This window comes from Rhineura floridana, chromosome 8 (assembly GCF_030035675.1).
Source record: "Rhineura floridana isolate rRhiFlo1 chromosome 8, rRhiFlo1.hap2, whole genome shotgun sequence".
In the NCBI taxonomy this organism is placed as follows: Eukaryota; Metazoa; Chordata; class Lepidosauria; order Squamata; family Rhineuridae; genus Rhineura; species Rhineura floridana.
In genome coordinates this window covers 41,110,312-41,130,809 of record NC_084487.1, presented here as the reverse complement: position 1 = coordinate 41,130,809, position 20,498 = coordinate 41,110,312, and the positions used below count along the sequence as shown (strand labels likewise).

The window sequence follows — 20,498 nt, the reverse complement described above, 5'->3', positions numbered from 1 at the left end:
GGATAAAAATATATAATTGCCCCATGTTGTCTGGGTCCGATCTGTACCATTTCATACTAGATTCTTAAATTAGATGTTGACTCTCAATATAAGAGATGGTGGTAAATACTGAACTTTCATACTTGCTACATTTGTATCCTACTCTTATTTTCATTTTGAAGTGGATTAGGCTGTAGGATGTTCTAAAGCTCAAGGTCATCCATTGGGCTTCATTGTCCCCAGGGACTTTGAAACCTGTTCCACCAAATCCACCAAAAAATACTGGCTCTTCTTAAATATCACTTTTATGCTTTTAAATGGATTTCATTTTTTAAAAGTGTATAGCCAAACATGCAAATTGTTTGGAACATATTAAGTATAATGAACTTGTATATTAAAATCATTGGAAACAGATCAAAGCAAATGGATCCTCGTGGGGCCTAGAAAATAACCTTTCAGCTTCTTATGATGATGATTAGCCTATGATGCGGAGAAGAAGAATCAAGGCTTGAAAAGTGAAGTCACGTCCATGCCAGCAAGAATTTCATTGTGCTTTCCTTAGCTTTAACTGCAGTAAAAACTGATTTGATTATTATTGATTTCACTTTGCTTCTGCCAGCACTCATCAGTCAAGGAACATGTTTTCAAACCTCACCAAAACTGGATTCCCTAATGGTGAGGGTTAACCATGTCATAATAAGATTTGCACAAATCTCCCGGAGGAAAGATTCAAACCAAGATTAAATAAGTTTTTTTTTTTGTCTCTTTCAATTTTTAAAACTTTTCACCACATTTAGGTCCCAGTGTCATCAGTAATGCGCAATAAGTTTAGAGGTGGAACATACAGAGGAGCATGACACACAATGGCTCTCTTGTTTTCACTTCTTGGGTAGATTTTAACATAAGTAAACCACCTTAGAAGAAAGCATAAGCCAAAAGCTGCACTTCAAGTAAGGTATTCTGATGGTTATCTGAGAACTCTGTCCCCCCAAAACTGGAATGTTACGTGGTTTACCAACTTGGAGAAGACACTGTTTTTTATTATAGCCTTATCAGCCATATGTTGGGGACAGAGAAGGAAAAAGGGGATAGAGAGCTTACTTATATTATAAAATCTTATTAATAACTGAAGGGTAGTCTGCACTTCAGGTCAACTTGCTGCTGATCAGTGAAATGTAGGCTTTCATGGCTTATGATGCATTTGGCATAGAGCTAAATCAGATTGTATGCTCTCTGCACTCTCACATTGTATCCTACATCTAAATGCAGTAGAATGCTGCTGCTGCTGTTTGGAGTCATAAGGATCATGGAACTAGAGGAACCAATATAGCCTTTGAATGTTAGAGGATGGCTAAATCAACTTAAGCTATTAAAAGCCAGAAGGACATAGTGGCCAAGAGGCAGCTGTGAACCAGAACATCCCAGTTAGAATCGTATCTCTACCATGAACTCAGGCAAGCCACATTATCTCAGCTTTAGTATGCCCATTTGCAATTTGAGAATAATACTGACCTACCTGACACGGTTGTTGAAAAGACAATGTATGTGAAATGCTTTTGATATATTAAAGTGCCGTATAAATGCTGGATACTGTTTACTATAATTATAAATGTTTTTTGTTGACATGTTAAAAGCTAAAGGCCAATAGAAGCATGCCAGAAGGATTTTAAATGTAAGAAATCAGGACATATTTAACTTGGATGTGACATTAGACCAGTGTATCTGAACTGCTAAAGTTCAGTTTAAAAGTAAAAATGTACCTGCTTCTGTTGTAATTGTATTGGCAAAGTCATTTCCGGGGCTCTATCTGTATTTGTTTGGATCCACACCCAAATTAGACTGATGTAACTGATCTCCCAATAACCAGCTCTGTGGAGATACTCTTCCTGTTTTTGTTCTCCCTCAACCATTCTGTGAACAAAGGATTGTTTGTTGTTAGACTTCTTGCTGCTTTTATCAAACTTAAGATGCTCAGATACCAGGTCAGAAAGAGTGGTGTAAATAGCTGAGACATGGACTGATCAACAGATGAATCTTGGCTGGATTTTTTTTGTGATTTCCTTTCTGCTTTTTGTTAAATTAATTGCAGCAGACAGAAGGAGGGGCACAGACGGATGGCCAGCAATCGCAAACACAAAGCAATGAGAGTACTGAGAGCAAATCTACTCCAAAACGGCTGCATGTCTCCAACATTCCCTTCCGCTTTCGGGATCCTGATCTTCGGCAGATGTTTGGGGTATGTTAATAATGTTCTTTGAGGAACCATAGGGTTGTTTTGTGGTCTCCCCCCTTATTGATTTACATAGTCTTGAAGATTTGAAATGAGTAATAATTTAAAACATAGAACATTATGTATCTCCAAAAGACTTTAAACAAAAAGAGCCTTTCCTTGTGGGGATGCATTAGAGCCTCAGGTCCTTGTTTTTTCCTGAAAATCTCTGCAGTCATACAGAAAAGAATCAAGTACTTCTGTGCCTTAGGTGTGTATAGTTGGCAAGGCTCAGTTGCCTGGGTGCGCACTCTGTTCCATTCCCCTCAGGGCTCTGGATTGGTTTCCCTGAGGCCAAACAAGGAGGATCCAGGTGCTGTGAATGTGTCACTGCAAGTTAATGTTACCTTAATGTCTTCATTCTGAAAGACGCATTTGTTTTATGAAAACTAAGTTCCTCTTTAAGGTCTACTTCTTCAGAGCTAGCTAAAAAGAATATACCCGTTTCCATTTTCTGGCTTTTCGGGTGGGGGTTCACACTACAAGCATGTTTCAGCTGTGTCTCTTTTAAACTACCATATGTCCCTGTCGGCTGTTGTCCTTAATAAACAAGAAGAAAGTATTATTAAGAATTACATTTTTAAACCACGTAGAAGGGCATGTCCTGTCAAAGTGGTCTTTAAGAGAGGGTGTGTGTGTGTATGTAATATACTTTGATTTTTAAAATACTGTTGATAAAGTTCCTCAGCAAAGGTTCTTATGAGGCAGGTTAGACTGAGAGTGAATGATTGTCTCAGAGTCATCCACTGAGTGCAAGTTTGATCCTGGGTCTCCCCAATTGTAGCCTGACACTAACCACTCCATCACAATGGCTCTCACTCTGCAGTAGTGCAGAATGAACAGTAAGATCCCAGAAATATTAGTTTGAAGACTGGTTTATTTAATCTCTCCAGAGTGGGTGACTGGTGAGGAAAATAGCTGCTGCTGCTCCAGTCTACAAGACCCTGTAATAGAGAAGCTGACACACACATGATGAAGCTGAACAGAGTTGGGTAGTTTATCTAGACCAATGTTCTGTTTACCACCAGTGGCTCCCCAGATGCCATAGAATCATAGAATCATAGAGTTGGAAGGGGCCTTGTAGGCCATCGAGTCCAACCCCCTGAGAGAGGTTCATAATTGGGGCACAATGCAATGGTCCATCCTAGTTCTCAGGGTCTGGTAAATAATGGTTTGTCCCTTCAAAACATGCTTTGGGCTTTTGCACCTAAAAACTATTGATAAACCTAAATACTTTGTTTTAGAAAAACCTTTTAGCCTACAATAGCAATGAGTTTCATAGGTTGATTATGTCTTTTGTCAGTGATGAACATTGCAATAGTCAAACAAGATTACTGGGAATTTATGTCTTTGGGGGGGGCTGCCTTGTGTTACCACTAAAGACACTGTAAATTCATGTATATATAAAGCATGGACAGAATATAGTCTTTATTTCACATTAGATAGCTCTAACATTTCAAATCATGTCATGTTCTTTATGGTGTCCCAGGAGTCAGTCCAATAGTTAGTGTAGTACACAATAGCTGCTGTAGGAAGTGATTTCAGGTCTGATTTCTTTGTATCCTTCATTTGAGCCTCCACTTTCTGCTTCGGTTGACCTAACCCAAGATCACGCTGCAGAGTGTGTTTTGACCTTTATAGTGGGGCAGTATGAGAATATAATTTTCAATGTGGAACCAATTACATGTTCTTAGCATTGTAAATTAAGTATTGTCTGTATTTAGAATTTAGTGTTCTCTGTATAAATCTCCAATATATGTATATGCACAGGCACCTCTGTCCCCTCAGTTGCCAGATACGTAGACCCACAATTGTTAAACTTCTGTGAAGCAATACAAATAAAATTTCATGTGAAATACTGTATGTGGCATGGCATAGAGATCTCCCTTCTACTCTCCCACCCCCCCACACCACACTAAGGAAATACAACTAAAAGCATGTAGAAAATATATTTTAAATTCCCCAGTGTTTACTGAGCAAATATTACATGCAGCCTGCATGAATTCTCAGAATTATCTACTGCAATATTTTCCAAATTTGGGGACATCAATTGTGGGATTTTATGCAATAACATTGGAGGCACACCTGTGCTCTTTGACTGACAAAGATACTTATTCCCCTCTGTCTATCACAGTGGGTAGGTGGTGCCCTTACAATTGTGCTAATATTGCCTGCAGTATCCGGCTCACCTCATTAGTCTGGATTTAAGGATAGGACCATGCTTTGGTAATGGTGATATTTCTGGGATGCCTCTGTAACTTAGGAATGAATCATAAGAACATAAGAACATAAGAAGAGCCTGCTGGATCAGGCCAGTGGCCCATCTAGTCCAGCATCCTGTTCTCACAGTGGCCAACCAGGTGCCTGGGGGAAGCCCGCAAGCAGGACCCGAGTGCAAGAACACTCTCCCCTCCTGAGGCTTCCAGCAATTGGTTTTCAGAGCATGCTGCCTCTGACTAGGGTGGCAGAGCACAGCCATCATGGCTAGTAGCCATTGATAGCCCTGTCCTCCATGAATTTGTCTAATCTTCTTTTAAAGCCATCCAAGCTGGTGGCCATTACTGCATCTTGTGGGAGCAAATTCCATAGTTTAACTATGCGCTGAGTAAAGAAGTACTTCCTTTTGTCTGTCCTGAATCTTCCAACATTCAGCTTCTTTGAATGTCCATGAGTTCTAGTATTATGAGAGAGGGAGAAGAACTTTTCTCTATCCACTTTCTCAAGGCCATGCATAATTTTATACACTTCTATCATGTCTCCTCTGACCCGCCTTTTCTCTAAACTAAAAAGCCCCAAATGCTGCAACCTTTCCTCATAAGGGAGTCACTCCATCCCCTTGATCATTCTGGTTGCCCTCTTCTGAACCTATTCCAACTCTATAATATCCTTTTTGAGATGAGGCGACCAGAACTGTACACAGTATTCCAAATGCGGCCGCACCATAGATTTATACAACGGCATTATGATATTGGCTGTTTTATTTTCAATACCTTTCCTAATTATCGCTAGCATGGAATTTGCCTTTTTCACAGCTGCCGCACACTGGGTCGACATTTTCATTGTGCTGTCCACTACAACCCCGAGGTCTCTCTCCTGGTCGGTCACCGCCAGTTCAGACCCCATGAGCGTGTATGTGAAATTAAGTTTTTTTGCTCCAATATGCATAATTTTACACTTGTTTATATTGAATTGCATTTGCCATTTTTCCGCCCATTCACTCAGTTTGGAGAGATCTTTTTGGAGCTCTTCACAATCCCTTTTTGTTTTAACAACCCTGAACAATTTAGTGTCATCAGCAAACTTGGCCACTTCACTGCTCACTCCTAATTCTAGGTCATTAATGAACAAGTTGAAAAGTACAGGTCCCAATACCGATCCTTGCGGGACTCCACTTTCTACAGCCCTCCATTGGGAGAACTGTCCGTTTATTCCTACTCTCTGCTTTCTGCTTCTTAACCAATTCCTTATCCACAAGAGGACCTCTCCTCTTATTCCATGACTGCTAAGCTTCCTCAGAAGCCTTTGGTGAGGTACCTTGTCAAACGCTTTTTGAAAGTCTAAGTACACTATGTCCACTGGATCACCTCTATCTATATGCTTGTTGACACTCTCAAAGAATTCTAATAGGTTACTGAGACAGGACTTTCCCTTGCAGAAGCCATGCTGGCTCTGCTTCAGCAAGGCTTGTTCTTCTATGTGCTTAGTTAATCTAGCTTTAATCATACTTTCTACCAGTTTTCCAGGGACAGAAGTTAAGCTAACTGGCCTGTAATTTCCGGGATCCCCTCTGGATCCCTTTTTGAAGATTGGCGTTACATTTGCCACTTTCCAGTCCTCAGGCACGGAGGAGGACCCGAGGGACAAGTTACATATTTTAGTTAGCAGATCAGCAATTTCACCTTTGAGTTCTTTGAGAACTCTCGGGTGGATGCCATCCGGGCCCGGTGATTTGTCAGTTTTTATATTGTCCATTAAGCCTAGAACTTCCTCTCTCGTTACCACTATTTGTCTCAGTTCCTCAGAATCCCTTCCTGCAAATGTTAGTTCAGGTTCAGGGATCTGCCCTATATCTTCCACTGTGAAGACAGATGCAAAGAATTCATTTAGCTTCTCTGCAATCTCCTTATCGTTCTTTAGTACACCTTTGACTCCCTTATCATCCAAGGGTCCAATCGCCTCCCTAGATGGTCTCCTGCTTTGAATGTATTTATAGAATTTTTTTTTGTTGGTTTTTATGTTTTTAGCAATGTGCTCCTCAATTTCTTTTTTAGCATCCCTTATTGTCTTCTTGCATTTCTTTTGCCAGAGTTTGTGTTCTTTTTTATTTTCTTCATTCGGACAAGACTTCCATTTTCTGAAGGAAGACTTTTTGCCTCTAAGAGCTTCCTTGACTTTGCTCGTTAACCATGCTGGTATCTTCTTGGCCCTGGCGGTACCTTTTCTGATCTGCAGTATGTACTCCAGTTGAGCTTCTAATATAGTGTTTTTAAACAACTTCCAAGCATTTTCGAGTGATGTGACCCTCTGGACTTTGTTTTTCAGCTTTCTTTTTACCAATCCCCTCATTTTTGTGAAGTTTCCTCTTTTGAAGTCAAATGTGACCGTGTTGGATTTTCTTGGCAATTGGCCAGTTACATGTATGTTTAATTTAATAGCACTGTGGTCACTGCTCCCAATCGGTTCAACAACACTTACATCTCGCACCAGGTCCCGGTCCCCACTGAGGATTAAGTCCAGGGTTGCCGTCCCTCTGGTCGGTTCCATGACCAACTGATCTAGGGAATAGTCATTTAGAATATCTAGGAACTTTGCTTCTTTGTCATGACTGGAACACATATGCGGCCAGTCTATGTCCGGGTAGTTGAAGTCACCCATTACTACCACATTTCCTAGTTTGGATGCTTCCTCAATTTCATATCTCATCTCAAGGTCTCCCTGAGCATTTTGATCAGGGGGACGATAGATCGTTCCCAGTATTAAGTCCCTCCTGGGGCATGGTATCACCACCCAGTGCATCCCTCTCAGGCTGAAAACAGTGCCCATATATTGGTAAAGAGAGGGGATGAAATTCTGCATGGGGCTCCAATGTGGTGAACTTACTATTTCTAGCCCACTTCAGCAGTTGTAATTTCACAAAGTTTGGGAATCACTGATTTAATGTTTTTGCAGTCATTGATTTAATCACGGAATTTAGTTTAGGAATCATTTTTGGTGATGCCTTGAAATTGTTCTGATAAATACTTAAAGTAGGGTAGCACATTAACTATTTAGCACTCACAGAGGGGAAGGGAAGTTCTAAACCAACACCCAAGCAATGCCAGATTATATTAGAGTAGAAAAATGTTTTGTATTTTCAGTCTCCACCAAATTGCTGGTTACTTTACCATCATTCTACTTAGAGTAAATGTTTTTTCTGGAAGATTCTTCCAGTGGCTTAGATGTAAAAAGGGAAGTGCATATGAACTGTGTTGCCTGTGGGTTTAGTCCTTTTTATTTAATGAGAAGCTTTGGCTTTCATGGCTCTGTCATCAGACACAAGGATAGTGCCTGCCCAAACTGCTTTTACTCTTTGTGCACACATGCAAGAGTATGTGCCATGTTGAAGCTTGGGGTAGATCTACAGTTGGAGCACAGAAGCAAACGATAATTCATTCCTTATTTCTTGCCAGTGCAGCATTTCCAAACAACATAGATATACCCTGGAACTATAAAATGGGACGTGCTTACCCCCATTATTGTTGTTGTTGTTGTTGTTGTTGTTGTTGTGTAAGATAGCTTTCTCTTGGGTGAATCATACTGAAACTAGCCCTTGATGGTTTGTACTCCCCCCCCAAAGAAAACCTTTCCCTGTGTCAGTTTTGATTGTTCAATGTCATCTGTGAAAGAGCTGGAGTGGATTTCCAAAAATACATGAATGCAGAGAGAAACTGTGGAGATGGCAGGAAAGTGGGCCAGGAGCGAATGTTATGTTGGAGGAGTGAAGAAATCCGTGAGGGATCAAGCAACAACCAGGAAGTCCGCTTTATCCTGGAGCATCAACTTATGTTGTCATGTGATCTAGAAAAGACCGGCAAGACTGACAAACTCAAAAGTGCTCTGCAAATTTTTAATAGTGGTTTTCCGAGGGCTCTGTTTCTGACTACAGGGCAGATGTCACTAACCCAAGCACCACTTGGAAATGTTCTGCTGGCCAGTATGCTGGATGCGGTGGTGGTGATGAAGTAGATCCTTTTTGCCACCACTGGCACATGGTAGGCATTATTATTTTGTTTCAACTGTGTTCAGTCAGTCTTGCTATAGGACTTGTACCACCTGTACTCCAGCTGGCATTGGGCCTATTTTATTGACCAAAGCTCCTCAGAAAAACAAGGGGTCAATGAGTCTCTACAGTGCTGGAAAGGGCACTTAGGAGTGATATGTTCCTCTCTATCTTGCCATTCCATAATGAGCACCAGTCATGTCGACCGGAAACTACCCCAGAACTTGTAGAAGTCCCTTTAATTCCATGAGTCTCTGGGTGTGAACCATTGTACTTAGGCCCCCACCCTGCAGGGTGAACTTGTCACCATCAATCCAAACCTCACTAGGCTGTGATCTGTCCATAAAAACATGGAGTTTTTGACACCCCCCCACCCCCACCAAATCTCTTCCAATATATACAAAAGACCAGTTAACGGAATATCTTCATTATATACTGAGGCAGCCCTCTGGTTGCTGTGGTGGCCATTGAGTTCTGAGCTGAACCAGACATAGTGGCCTCAGCATGGACATTGAAGTCTTTCAGTACAGTTGTATGAACTACTCCAGCACCACTTCCAAAACTCCCCCCACCAGCTCAAGCAAGGAGGCAGTTGGACAGTGGGATGCACAGTACACCAGCAGATCCCTGTTGTGATTCTCTGATTCAACACTAGGAACATCCCTCAACTCTGAGCTCCAGTTGATTTCCTGGTGAGGGGAAGAGAATCCTGTGATGATGGTGACTCCTCCTTCCCACTCTCTGACCTGTGCTGGCACTGAACTGAGTACCCAGGGGGACAAAGACAAACTGCAGAAGGGGGTAATGCCATCTTCCTTGAAAGAGGTGGTGATGTGCCCCCTCTTCAGAAGGAACTCCCTGAACTTGAGATATTTGACAACTACCTCCTAGTTGCAAATATCCCCTTTCTGGGCAAGGTAATCAAGAGTGTGGTGGCTGGACAACTTCAGGTGTACTCTAGACTCATTTCATTGTGGCTTCAGGCCTGGTTTGGGCACTGAAATGGCCTTGGTTGCTTTGGTTGATGAGTGTGGCCTTGTTCATTCTCCTTGATCTCTCAGCAGCTTTTCATATTATTAATCATTGGTATTGTCCTGCAGCTGCTTTGTCGACTGGAGGCACAAGGTTATAGTGGTTCCGTTCGTACCTGCAAGGATGTTAACAGGGAATGGCATTGAGAGGATTTTTGCTGAGCCTTTGGCTCTTGGATTCCATCTTGTCCTCTATGCAAGTTAACAGCTATGTATGAAGCTCTTGCGACTGGTCACCCAAGGATTTGTAGTGTAGTGTCATTAGTATACTGATGATACCCAGCTCTTATCTCTTCATACCCTTTGAATCACATGCTAGGCAGATGCCTGGAGGCAAGAATGAGCTCAGTGAGAGCTAATAGACTGAATCCTGGTAAAGTGAAGGCAGTAAGGAGTAGGTAGGTAACTTGGAAGTACTCCTGGATCCAGCACTGTCATTGCAGGCTTATGTGGGTTTAGTAACAAGGACTGCCTATTTCCATCTATGTCCCTTCCTGGACAAAAGACACCCTTGCTACAGCTGACCCATACTTCAGTAACCTCCCACTTAATTAATACAGTGTGTTCTATGTGGACAATCTAAAAGTTTCAGCTGATACAGAATCAGCTGCATGTGTGAGTCGTGGAGCAAGAAGGGATCATATGACAACAGTCCTTTGCAAACTGCGCTGGCTACCTATTTGTGGCTGGGACCAATTAAAGTGTTGACTTTAATGTAGAAAGCCATAAACAACTCTCCTTATATTTTCCCGGTTGGGCCCTGTGGTCTGCTGGGGAGGCTTGTCTCATAGTACCTTAAGTGAGTATGGCTTGCTATGTGATGATGTGAGATAGGGCCTTCTTGGTAGTAGTGCCCATCTGTGGAACTGCCTTCCTATGGAAGGAGATAGGGCTGAGGATAATGATGAGACATCAGTTTAAGACACATCAATTCATGCAAGCCTTTGAGACAGGTTGGTGAATTAACATGGCAATTTGTGACACTGCTGCTGGATTACCTTGAAATACTCACTGTTTGCTATGCTGATTATATAGGTGGGTTTTAATTGTATTTGTTGATACGATGTTTTACTATATTTTTGTTTTATTGTGTAAACCACTCTGGGGTTTTTTTTACGAAGATTACAAATCTTTAATATAACATCAATCAGTGAAATACAATCTACACATAAAAATAGAACTTACTAAACTATCTTATATATGGAGCGAGAAATGCCAGACGTCTAAGATGGATTTAGAAAGGGAATCATAGAATAGTAGAGTTGGGAGGGGCCTATAAGGCCATCAAGTCCAACCTCCTGCTCAATGCAGGAATTCAATGCAGGAAGAGGCACCAGACATCATATCGCAAACATATGTTGGATAATGGAACGGACCAAGGAATTTCAGAAGAAATGGGGGTACCACAGCATCTGATTGTCCTGATGCGCAACCTATACTCTGGACAAGAGGCTACTGTAAGGACAGAATATGGAGAAACCGATTGGTTCCCAATCGGAAAGGGTGTGAGACGGGTGTATTTTATCACCCTATTTGTTTAATCTATATGCAGAACATATCATATGAAAAGCAGAATAGGACCAAGATGAAGGAGGTATGAAAATTGGAGGGAGAAATATCAATAAGTTAAGATTTGCAGACGATACCAGTAATGATTTGAAACGAATGCTGATGAAAGTTAAAGAGGAAAGCGCAAAAGCAGGACTACAGCTGAATGTCAAAAAGACTAAAGTAATGACAACAGAAGATTTATGTAACTTTAAAGTTGACAATGAGGACATTGAACTTGTCAAGGATTATCAATACCTCAAACAGTCATTAACCAAAATGGAGACAATAGTAAAGAAATCAGAAGAAGGCTAGGACTGGGGAGGGCAGCTGTGAGAGAACTACAAAAGGTCCTCAAATGCAAAGATTATCACTGAACACTAAAGTCAGAATAATTCAGACCATGGTATTCCCAATCTCTATGTATGAATGTGAAAGTTGGACAGTGAAAAAGGCGGATAAGAGAAAAATCAACTCATTTGACATGTGGTATTGGAGGAGAGCTTTGCGGATAACATGGACTGCGAAAAAGGCAATTAATTGGGTGTTAGAACAAATTCAGCCAGAACTATCACTAGAAGCTAAAATGATGAAACTGAGGTTATCATACTTTTGGACACATCATTAGAAGACAGGATTCATTAGAAAAGACCATAATGCTGGGAAAAACAGAAGGGAGTAGAAAAAGAGGAAGGCCAAACAAGAGATGGATTGATTCCATAAAGGAAGCCACAGACCTGTACTTACAAGATCTGAACAGGGTGGGCCATGACAAATGCTCTTGGAGGTTGCTCATTCATAGGGTCACCATAAGTCGTAATCGACTTGAAGTCACATAACAACAAACTATCTTACATTTACTATATCCCCCTTAACCAGCCTTTCCCAACTAGTGGGCCACCAGATGTTGTTGGACCACAACTCCCATCAGCCTCAGCCAGCATTGCCAATGGTCAGGAAAGATGGGAGTTGTGGTCCAACAACATCTGGTGGTCTATTAGTTGGGAAAGGCTGCCCTAAACTATATCCCTCCCCTTCCTAGGCAGTGGTGTATTTTGTATGCACTTAAGTACTTTATTATAATATTTAATATGTTAACAAAACTAGACAATAAATAGGTATATGAAACCTTATCTAAATTAAAGTATTTTATGGTTTAGGCATTCCAGCTGGCCACATATTCTATTGGTAGGTTCAGCCATTTGTTGTTTGGCTTACATACATTATGAAAGGTACCAAGAGTCCACAAAGGTTTCTTTCTTCAATTCTCCCCTTGCTATTAGGAGCTTAGATATTAATTTTTCCGAGAGCACTATATGCCATACTTTCTGCAACCAATATTTTATTGAAGCACGCTTTAGGTCTTTCCATTGCTTGGCAATTGTAAGACGTGCTGCCATAAGTAGATGACCTATTAAGTTCTTACATTGTACACTCTTATTGGAATCAGTAAACAAATTTAAAATAGCAAGCTGTAGTGTTTGAGTAATGTCTTGATTGGTTTTTTGATTTTCTTTGAAAATATCATTCCAAAAGGTTTTAACTTTTTCACCATATATGGTGGTATGTACCAATTGAACCACATCCTCTCCAACATTTAGGGGAGAGGGTGTGGTTCACCCTTGATAGGTATACTGGAGTAGCATACCAGCGAAGGGCAATTTTTAACATTACCTCCTGAACTTGATGGGAGGATGTGGGTATCAAACGGTTATTTCATAATTGTTCCCAGTCTGTCTCATCCAGCTCCATGATGTTTGAATCCTATTAGCTGTTCTGACCCCATAACTAAAAGTAAGTTATATAGTCTAGAGATAATCCCTTTTTCTGTTTTGTGCTGCCAAAATTATATTTTTGAAAGATGATAGGTTTGATATTGCTTGTGCTTTGACTTTTGGGCAGGAAAGAAAATCATGAATTTGTCTCCAAAAAAGCCATTGAAACCCTGATTGGCCCACTATTTGTTTAAAGTTTCTTTCTCTTATTAAAACTTTATTTGGGTAACAATCTCTTAAACAAAGTAATCCTTGTTCCTGCCACTGTTGCCATGGTAAATATCTATTTTTATTTAAAAAGTCCCAGTGAAAGAATAAAGGGACTAAAGGACAAGTCGTCATGACCATTGTCCCCAGATCTTGAGCAAAGCAGTTGTAAATGGGTTTTTGCTGACTTATTGTTTTATTTGCTTTTATGCTAAGGAGCCATATTCCCAGCAGAACGCCCTGTATTTCGGTGTTTTCTAATTGAATCCATTTTTTTTTAATTTGTCACCTATTCAGTTGCAATAGGTGGCACAACTGATTGGCGTCATAATAAAATTTTATGTGTGGAACTCCCCACCCCCCTTGATTGGATTTATGAAATAATATATATTTTTTAATCCTAGGAGATTTTTTCTTAAGAATAAAATGACTCAAATCCTTTTTGCCAAATTTTGAGTTGTTTATCAGCTACATATACTGGTGGGAGTTCATGAAAAAGAAATGTTAGTTTAGGCAAAACATTCATTTTTATTGTGACTATACAAGCAGATAGAGAAAGTTTTTATTTGGTCCACCTGTTCATATCTGCCTTTATGTTATACCACAAGGGCCTGTAGTTAACCAAAAACAGTTTATTCATATTTTTATGTACCTGTATACCTAAATATCTCAACTGCCTTGGGCATAAACTAACCCCCAGGGCAGATGAGAATTGCCTCTGGGCCTCAGGGGGAATATGGAAGGACAGTGCTTCAGATTTTTGAAGGTTCACCCGAAGCCCAGAGACATTTGCGAAGGTTTCCAGTATATCTTTGACATGAGGTACAGCTTCTACTGGGTTTGTAATAAGTAGGGCTGTATCATCTGCGTACCTACTAACCAGATGCGTTTCATTCCCAGTTTCAATTCCCTTTATTTTATTGTTGTTGCTCAAATGTTGTGCTAATGGTTCTGTTGCTAAGAGGAACAGGAGAGGTGACAACGGGCATCCTTGTTTGGTGCCGTGACATATATCAATATAAGGTGAGTCAATCCCATTAATTTTTACAGATGCTATTGTTGGGGAATTTTTTTTTTAAATTCATTACCAAAATTCATTTTTTGTGTTACTGATATTAAAAAAGGCCAATGTATGCAGTTAAAATATGTAAAGATAAAAAGGCTAGGGGTAATTGATTAATTTTGCAATAATTAATAAGATTTAAAATTCTTCTTATGGGGTCAGTAATTTGTCTGTGTGGCACAAAACCAGATTGATCAGAATGAATTAATTTTGGAATTATATGTTTTAATCTACTGACTATAATTGAATATTATATATAATCTGTGTTAAGTAGTGCTATGGGTCTATAGGAACCTGTCAGTCGAAGATCATGATGAGGTTTTAAAAGGACTACAATTTTAGATTGAGTCCACGTGTGTGGGAATGGGTCACATTGAAGTATCCCGTTAAAAAGCTTTGATAATTGTGGAATCAAGATTGATGTATATAATTTGTAAAATGCATTGGTAAAATCATCTGGTCCTGGTGTTGTATTTGTTTTAAGGGGTTTAATTACTGATTCAATTTCCTCTGTACTAATACTTTTCATTAGTGTTCTTTTATCTGTATCTTGCAGAGATTATTCTGCTTTTTGTATAAATTTCTCAATATTTTCTGGATCCACAGTATTATTTTGGTGTAGGTTTTTAAAGAAAGTAGCAAATATCTCCCTAATTTCAATTGGAGAACAAGTTATTGAGTCATCTTTCTTTTGTATTGTAGTTATGGTATTTTTTTGTGTTTTTGTTTAATCCTGTTTGCTAGTAACCGTGAGCCTCTCCTGCCAAACTCATAAAACCTTTGTTTGGTGTATAGAATGTTAACCATGGTTTTATTAACTTCCAGTAGGTCCAATTCTTTACATGTTATTTCTGTTTGTTTGTAGATCTCATGGGAACCTGTTTTCCCATATTTTTGTACTAGATTTTTTATCTCATTGTCTAATTTATTAATTTGCAAATTATTTCTAATTTTATATAGTTTTTTTTATAGAAATTCCCCTGAGCACAACTTTCATGGCCTCCCACTGGGTTGTGATTGGCATTTCTGGGGTATTGTTTTCTTTGAAATAATTATTTAAAGCATTTTGGATGGTGTCTCTACTTGACTGTGTGGTGAGTAATATAGGGTTCAATTTCCAGTTGAAGGGTTTCTTATTGGATTGTGTATTTTCTATAGTTGTTGAGATTGGAGCATGATCTATGATTCTTATTGCTCCTATTTCTGCATTAATTAAAGATGGGAGCAGATCTGTTGTGACGATGATACTGTCCAACCTGGAATGGGATTTAGAGGTCATTGAGAAAAACATAAAGCTATAGTCTCTTGGGTATAATTCAGTCCAGGTATCTTTTAAATTAAATTTCTTGAGAATAGTAGCAAATTGTTGTTTATCCTGAAAAAGTGGGGATTGTTTCCTCTGCTTTTTACTAGTGTTATTCTTCCTCTTTTTTTCAAAAGATGTCATGCCCCTAAGAGTAATGTTAAAGTCACCCCCTATTATCAATTGTCCTTTTTGAAAAGTTTTTTTTTTAAAGGGTGGTCAAAAAATTAATTTGCCCTTTATTGGGAGCATAAATTGTGCCAATTGTAATCAGTACCATTAAGCAATCCTTTTATAACACCCCCGGGTATTTCCTTGTCTTTTCTGCTACAAAAGGAAAATTGGCCTTAAAGATAATAACCACCCCTCTTGCCTTAGAGGAACCTGATGGTATGTATTGCTCTCCAAAATATCTATGATTAAATAAAGAATCTCTATTTTTATTTTATCTCTATTTTGTGTGTCTCCTTTAGAAAAGTTATTGTAGGATTCATTTTGCTAACATATGATGTTAGCCTTTTTCTTTTCATTACATTACCTAAACCTTTATAAACCTTTAACATTTAAAGTCACTATTTTTAAACCATTTCTTTCTCCCATAGATATATTTTGCCTGTTAACAGATAAGTACCTAAACTAAAATATGATGTATTCTCATTCCCTTTTGATATTACCATTGCCTTTAGCCCCCTTCCCTCCTAACATTTTTTATCGTTAACTTAACTATATAACTACCTATTAACTAATTAAAACAATATAGGTTCTATCCAATGCAGTCCTGCAAACCTGCTGGAACTGTGCCCACACCCATCAGTGTGGGACACTGGCTTATGCCCTGTGTGTTATCAACACACTATCTCCTTCCAGGGGGAAGCCGCCAAATTATATACTATTACAAATTAACTTAAAGAATAATCTTGCTACCTCCCCCCCACACAGAGATTTCTCCCTAAAATATAGGAAGTAACAATAAAAAAGGGACAATGTCCCTTGCAAATAATTTTCCTTCATTTAACCAGATATTAGGTATGCATATAAGTCCACATTTCCCTAAATCTGTGGGGACATATACACTCACCTTCACCTTTTTACCTATATTTAATACTACCACTGAAATTGCTGATGGTTCTTAAAAGTGTTCATGTTTTATCTTGAAATGTATCTGTGAAATTAACCATGGCTCCCGAATCTCATGACGCGCCTGATGCCTCTCATCAACTCTTCCCCCTCCTCCACCTCAATGAGTCTTTTGCGAAATTATTCTCCTGGTTGTTTCCTTTGCAATTCACCTTTTTTATTTTGATTCCTTACTTCTTCTTCCCCACCTTCAGGTGGTAAGTCTGAGGTCCTTCTATGCTGCATAATTGTAGTATGGACATTGCTTCCCGTATTGTGGTTGCAGTTAATATTTAGTTCCGTGGAACAATCAGATTAAAGGGAAAGCCCCACCTGTAACAAATACTTGCTGTTTGCAACCGTGTTGTCATGGGGCGAAATTCCCTGCATTTTTTCAAGGTTTCGGGGCTTAAATCTTGAAGAACCATTATTGACTTTCCTTCAAAATTTAAGTCTTTCGCCTTTTTAATTTTTGTCAGAAGTTTTTTCCCCCCATACTGTGAAAAACAGACTATGATGTCCCTTGGTGGAGCAGAGTTCTTAGGTTTTGTAGTTAGTGCACGATGAGCTCTATCAAAGTCTTCAGCTGTTATTTCAAGGTCTCAAGCAAGCCATCCTGCTATAAAAGACTCTGTTGAAGGTGAATGGTCTTCTATGTTTTCTTTAATTCCACAGAATCTCAGGTTTAATCTATGGCTGTGATTTTCCAATTCTGTCACCTTACTTTTGAGGATTTTATTTTCATGTGTCAGGAATAGTATGTCCTCTGAGTTCATCAGGCCCATGTACATAGCTTCTGAGGCTGTGGTGACAATTTCCCCCAGCTAAGAGTTCAGTATTTCTAATTTATCATCTGTGAGTCTTACCACCATCCAGCTTCCTTCTAGTTTTTTCTCCAATATTCCTAAATGTGAAGCCAGTTCTTCCTTGAAATTAGAAATATTTTGTCCCGTATCGCCATGAGATGTTCGTGCTGATTTAGGATGTCCGGGAGCCATGTTGTCTGTTAGAGGCCTTTTGATTGAGGTAGAACCATCCAGTCCAATCAGATGAAAATAGTCTTCTAGCACACCTTCTTTGGTCTTAATATAGGAAGATAACATACCCTAATAGCCAAGCGGATCATTATTTGCAAATTTCACTGGCTAAATGCTACAAAAAGGTTTTTTTTTCCCTCCAGGGGGAAGAGGTACTAAGAGATTAAGTGACCATCTTGGGCTCACCTAGCCACACCCCATCATTACTCCTATTGTCAGTAGGTTTGAGAAAATTTCTTCATATATTGAGCCCTATCAAGCTTGATTGTAAAAGGCTAGTAAGTACCATAGGCTGAGAGGTTTTTCCCATCCTACTCCCTCCCAGATTCCCAGACCTTGATGTCTTAACATGGCTCAGTACCTGATGTAACTTTCTGCCCAGGACTCTAATATAAATGGTCTAATTAAAATCTGTGACATCTTGGCTGCAGTGGCATGTGCGTAGTTTTCTCTTGTGTTTAGTTGCTGCAGTGCCTTGATTACCCACAGTTTTAGAGGGATGTCTCTTTTGCATTTCTTCCCCCTGTAAGAAAGGGGGAACAGCCAGAAGAGTCTAAATATGCTGGGGGGAGCAAGAGCCTGTGGTATGAGTGAGGCAGCAGCCCAGCTCCTAGCCTAGATGGTAGATCTTTAGGCATTTTATCACAGATGGGTGCTGGTCTTTGGACCTCTGGTTGAGAATCATGGATGTAGCAAGTAGAGATTATGGCAATTCATGTAGTGTGTAGAGTGCCAATAATCCAAGAGTTTCTGCTCAGGCAAGTGAGGGAGAGAATAATTAACATGGGGATAAGGTAGTGTATAAAACAGAAAATGGCGCAGACCACAATCAATCCAAGAAATTGTGAATAAACAAGAAACCTCAGTTCTACAAATATATAGAAGGTAAGCTGAAACTGTACCACAGGATGTACTGAGAGAGATAAAACCCATTTTTAGAACAAAATTAGTTTTCTATTTAAATTAAATATTTTCATTTGGGTTTTTAAAAAATATATATTAATAAACATGTTTCAAAATGAAATCTGAAAAATTGAACTGATGAACCTCTATCAAACACAATGAATTAGTGCTTCCTTTTTTATTTGAAAGAATTACCTAGAGCAATGAAATCTGACTTTTGAGATCCAAAATAAATGGCGTTGGTTATGTATACAGGCATACCCCGCTTTAATGTGCGCAATGGGACCGGAGAGTGTACTTTAAGTGAAAGTGTACTTAAAGTGAAGCAATTATCTTCACTTGTACTACACACAATCACCACTAGATGGCAGCGGTGTCATGCCAATAAAGTGTCCGTTATTGCGAAGCGCACGTACTTTAAGCGGGGTATGGTGGAGTATGGAGCATGTACTTTATAGCGAGGCTACTTTAAGTGAAGCTACTTTAAGCGGGGTATGCCTGTATTGTATTTATATTATGGTGCAAGCTATGATTATTAAGATTTTTGGTTAAATTGCATGAGATCTTACTGTCCATGTCATGAAGCAACACTGTTCTACCCAGTAATTACCAGTCCTTGTTTTGGGAAAATTTGGGGTGGTATTTCAAGCAGGTGTTCTTCCTTAGTGCCTTTGCAGATGTACAGTCAAACAGAAATGCTTGATTTCACATGTGCTCTCCAATTATTAATGCTGTAGCACAAAAGGTATGTGGGTTGCATGACCAAAGTTTTTGGATTATGCTCCTAGGTAGTGTAAAGTATCTATTTATTTGCAAACTTATGTGTTTCATAATTATATCAACCAATTAGTTTATATGCTTGTTCAGGAAATAAATGAATTTTAAAAAATAGTAAATGGATTTAATTCAGTCATTTAAATCTGACTTCCCAACTTTTACATATTTAAATCATTGACTTAATTGTCCTAATTTAATGCAATCCACCCTAGGATACACTTAAATGTCATAAGTCAGAGGTATACAAATTCTGGTCCCTGGTGTTGGGAGCCCTAAGGCTTCATGCTGTTTGTTGAGAGATATGTACAGACAAGGATTGTTTTTGAGAAAGTTGGGTGAAAATACAATCCAGTATCTCATAGAACAAGTTGGAGTCCCATCTACTACTTTGCCGCCCTTCCATTGGCTTGAAGTTAACAAGAATTGTAAGCTATTTTCAACACGCTTGAGGCTAGTGCAGTATTTACAGGCTGTGTCATCTCAGTTATTTGCAAAACTCTTCCAATCATGCCTTGTCTTCCTGTATGGATTGGTTCATGTGGAATAAAACAGTGTGCCCTGCCTCAAGCAATGAAGAGTGAGCGCACTTGAAGATTATAATGGGTTGAATGTGGAGCTGAAAAACATTTGCATTCAAAATTTGCTTCAGTATCATACCTATTGAATTACTGTAGTGAGAAATGGGTATGTTAGCTTTTGTTGCCAAATTGTAGCTGAATGGCCTCATTCTAAATTTAGTTCGCAGCTCTAAGAACAACGCATAAGACTTACTCTAGGCTAACATCTTAAAGGCTAGCATCTTAAATAGCTGCCTGACAAGGAGGTATTGAGCTCCTGCTTTAAGCCAGCAAAGCTGGTGGCAAGCTAGCAGTTGCCAGGTAGTATCAAGGGCATAGGGACCCCCTTTGGGTCATAGACTGAAATATCTTAAGTGCTACTTTATTACTGTACGTGCTCAGTGTCTCATTCAGCACTATCCACACAGTGAATGCTGCGGGCCTAGTTAGTTTACTGCCTGTAGGGAAAGTCATGTTGTTTACAGTAAAATTTAGAAGAGTTGACAACAAAGCAGTAATAGTTAAATTCAGATGGACAGGGGGTTTGGGGGTGGGGGGAGATATAAAGCTTATAAGAGGCAACAGTGACCTTTTTATTTATTTATTTATTTATTTATTTATTTATTTATTTATTTATTTATTTATTTATTTATTTATTTATTTATTTATGGAAG

General features: G+C 39.3%; 1 protein-coding gene across 15 annotated transcripts in view; it reads left to right on the top strand.

The window, feature by feature from the left end:
- The window catches only part of RBFOX2 (RNA binding fox-1 homolog 2), a 252,551-nt gene that overhangs the window by 194,006 nt on the left and 38,047 nt on the right, over positions 1–20,498 (top strand). For all 15 annotated transcript variants that reach the window (XM_061638996.1, XM_061639001.1, XM_061639000.1 and 12 more), the window contains one exon: positions 2,069–2,215. In XM_061638996.1, the coding sequence (XP_061494980.1) occupies positions 2,069–2,215 (147 nt within the window). The remainder of the gene's footprint in view (positions 1–2,068; positions 2,216–20,498) is intronic.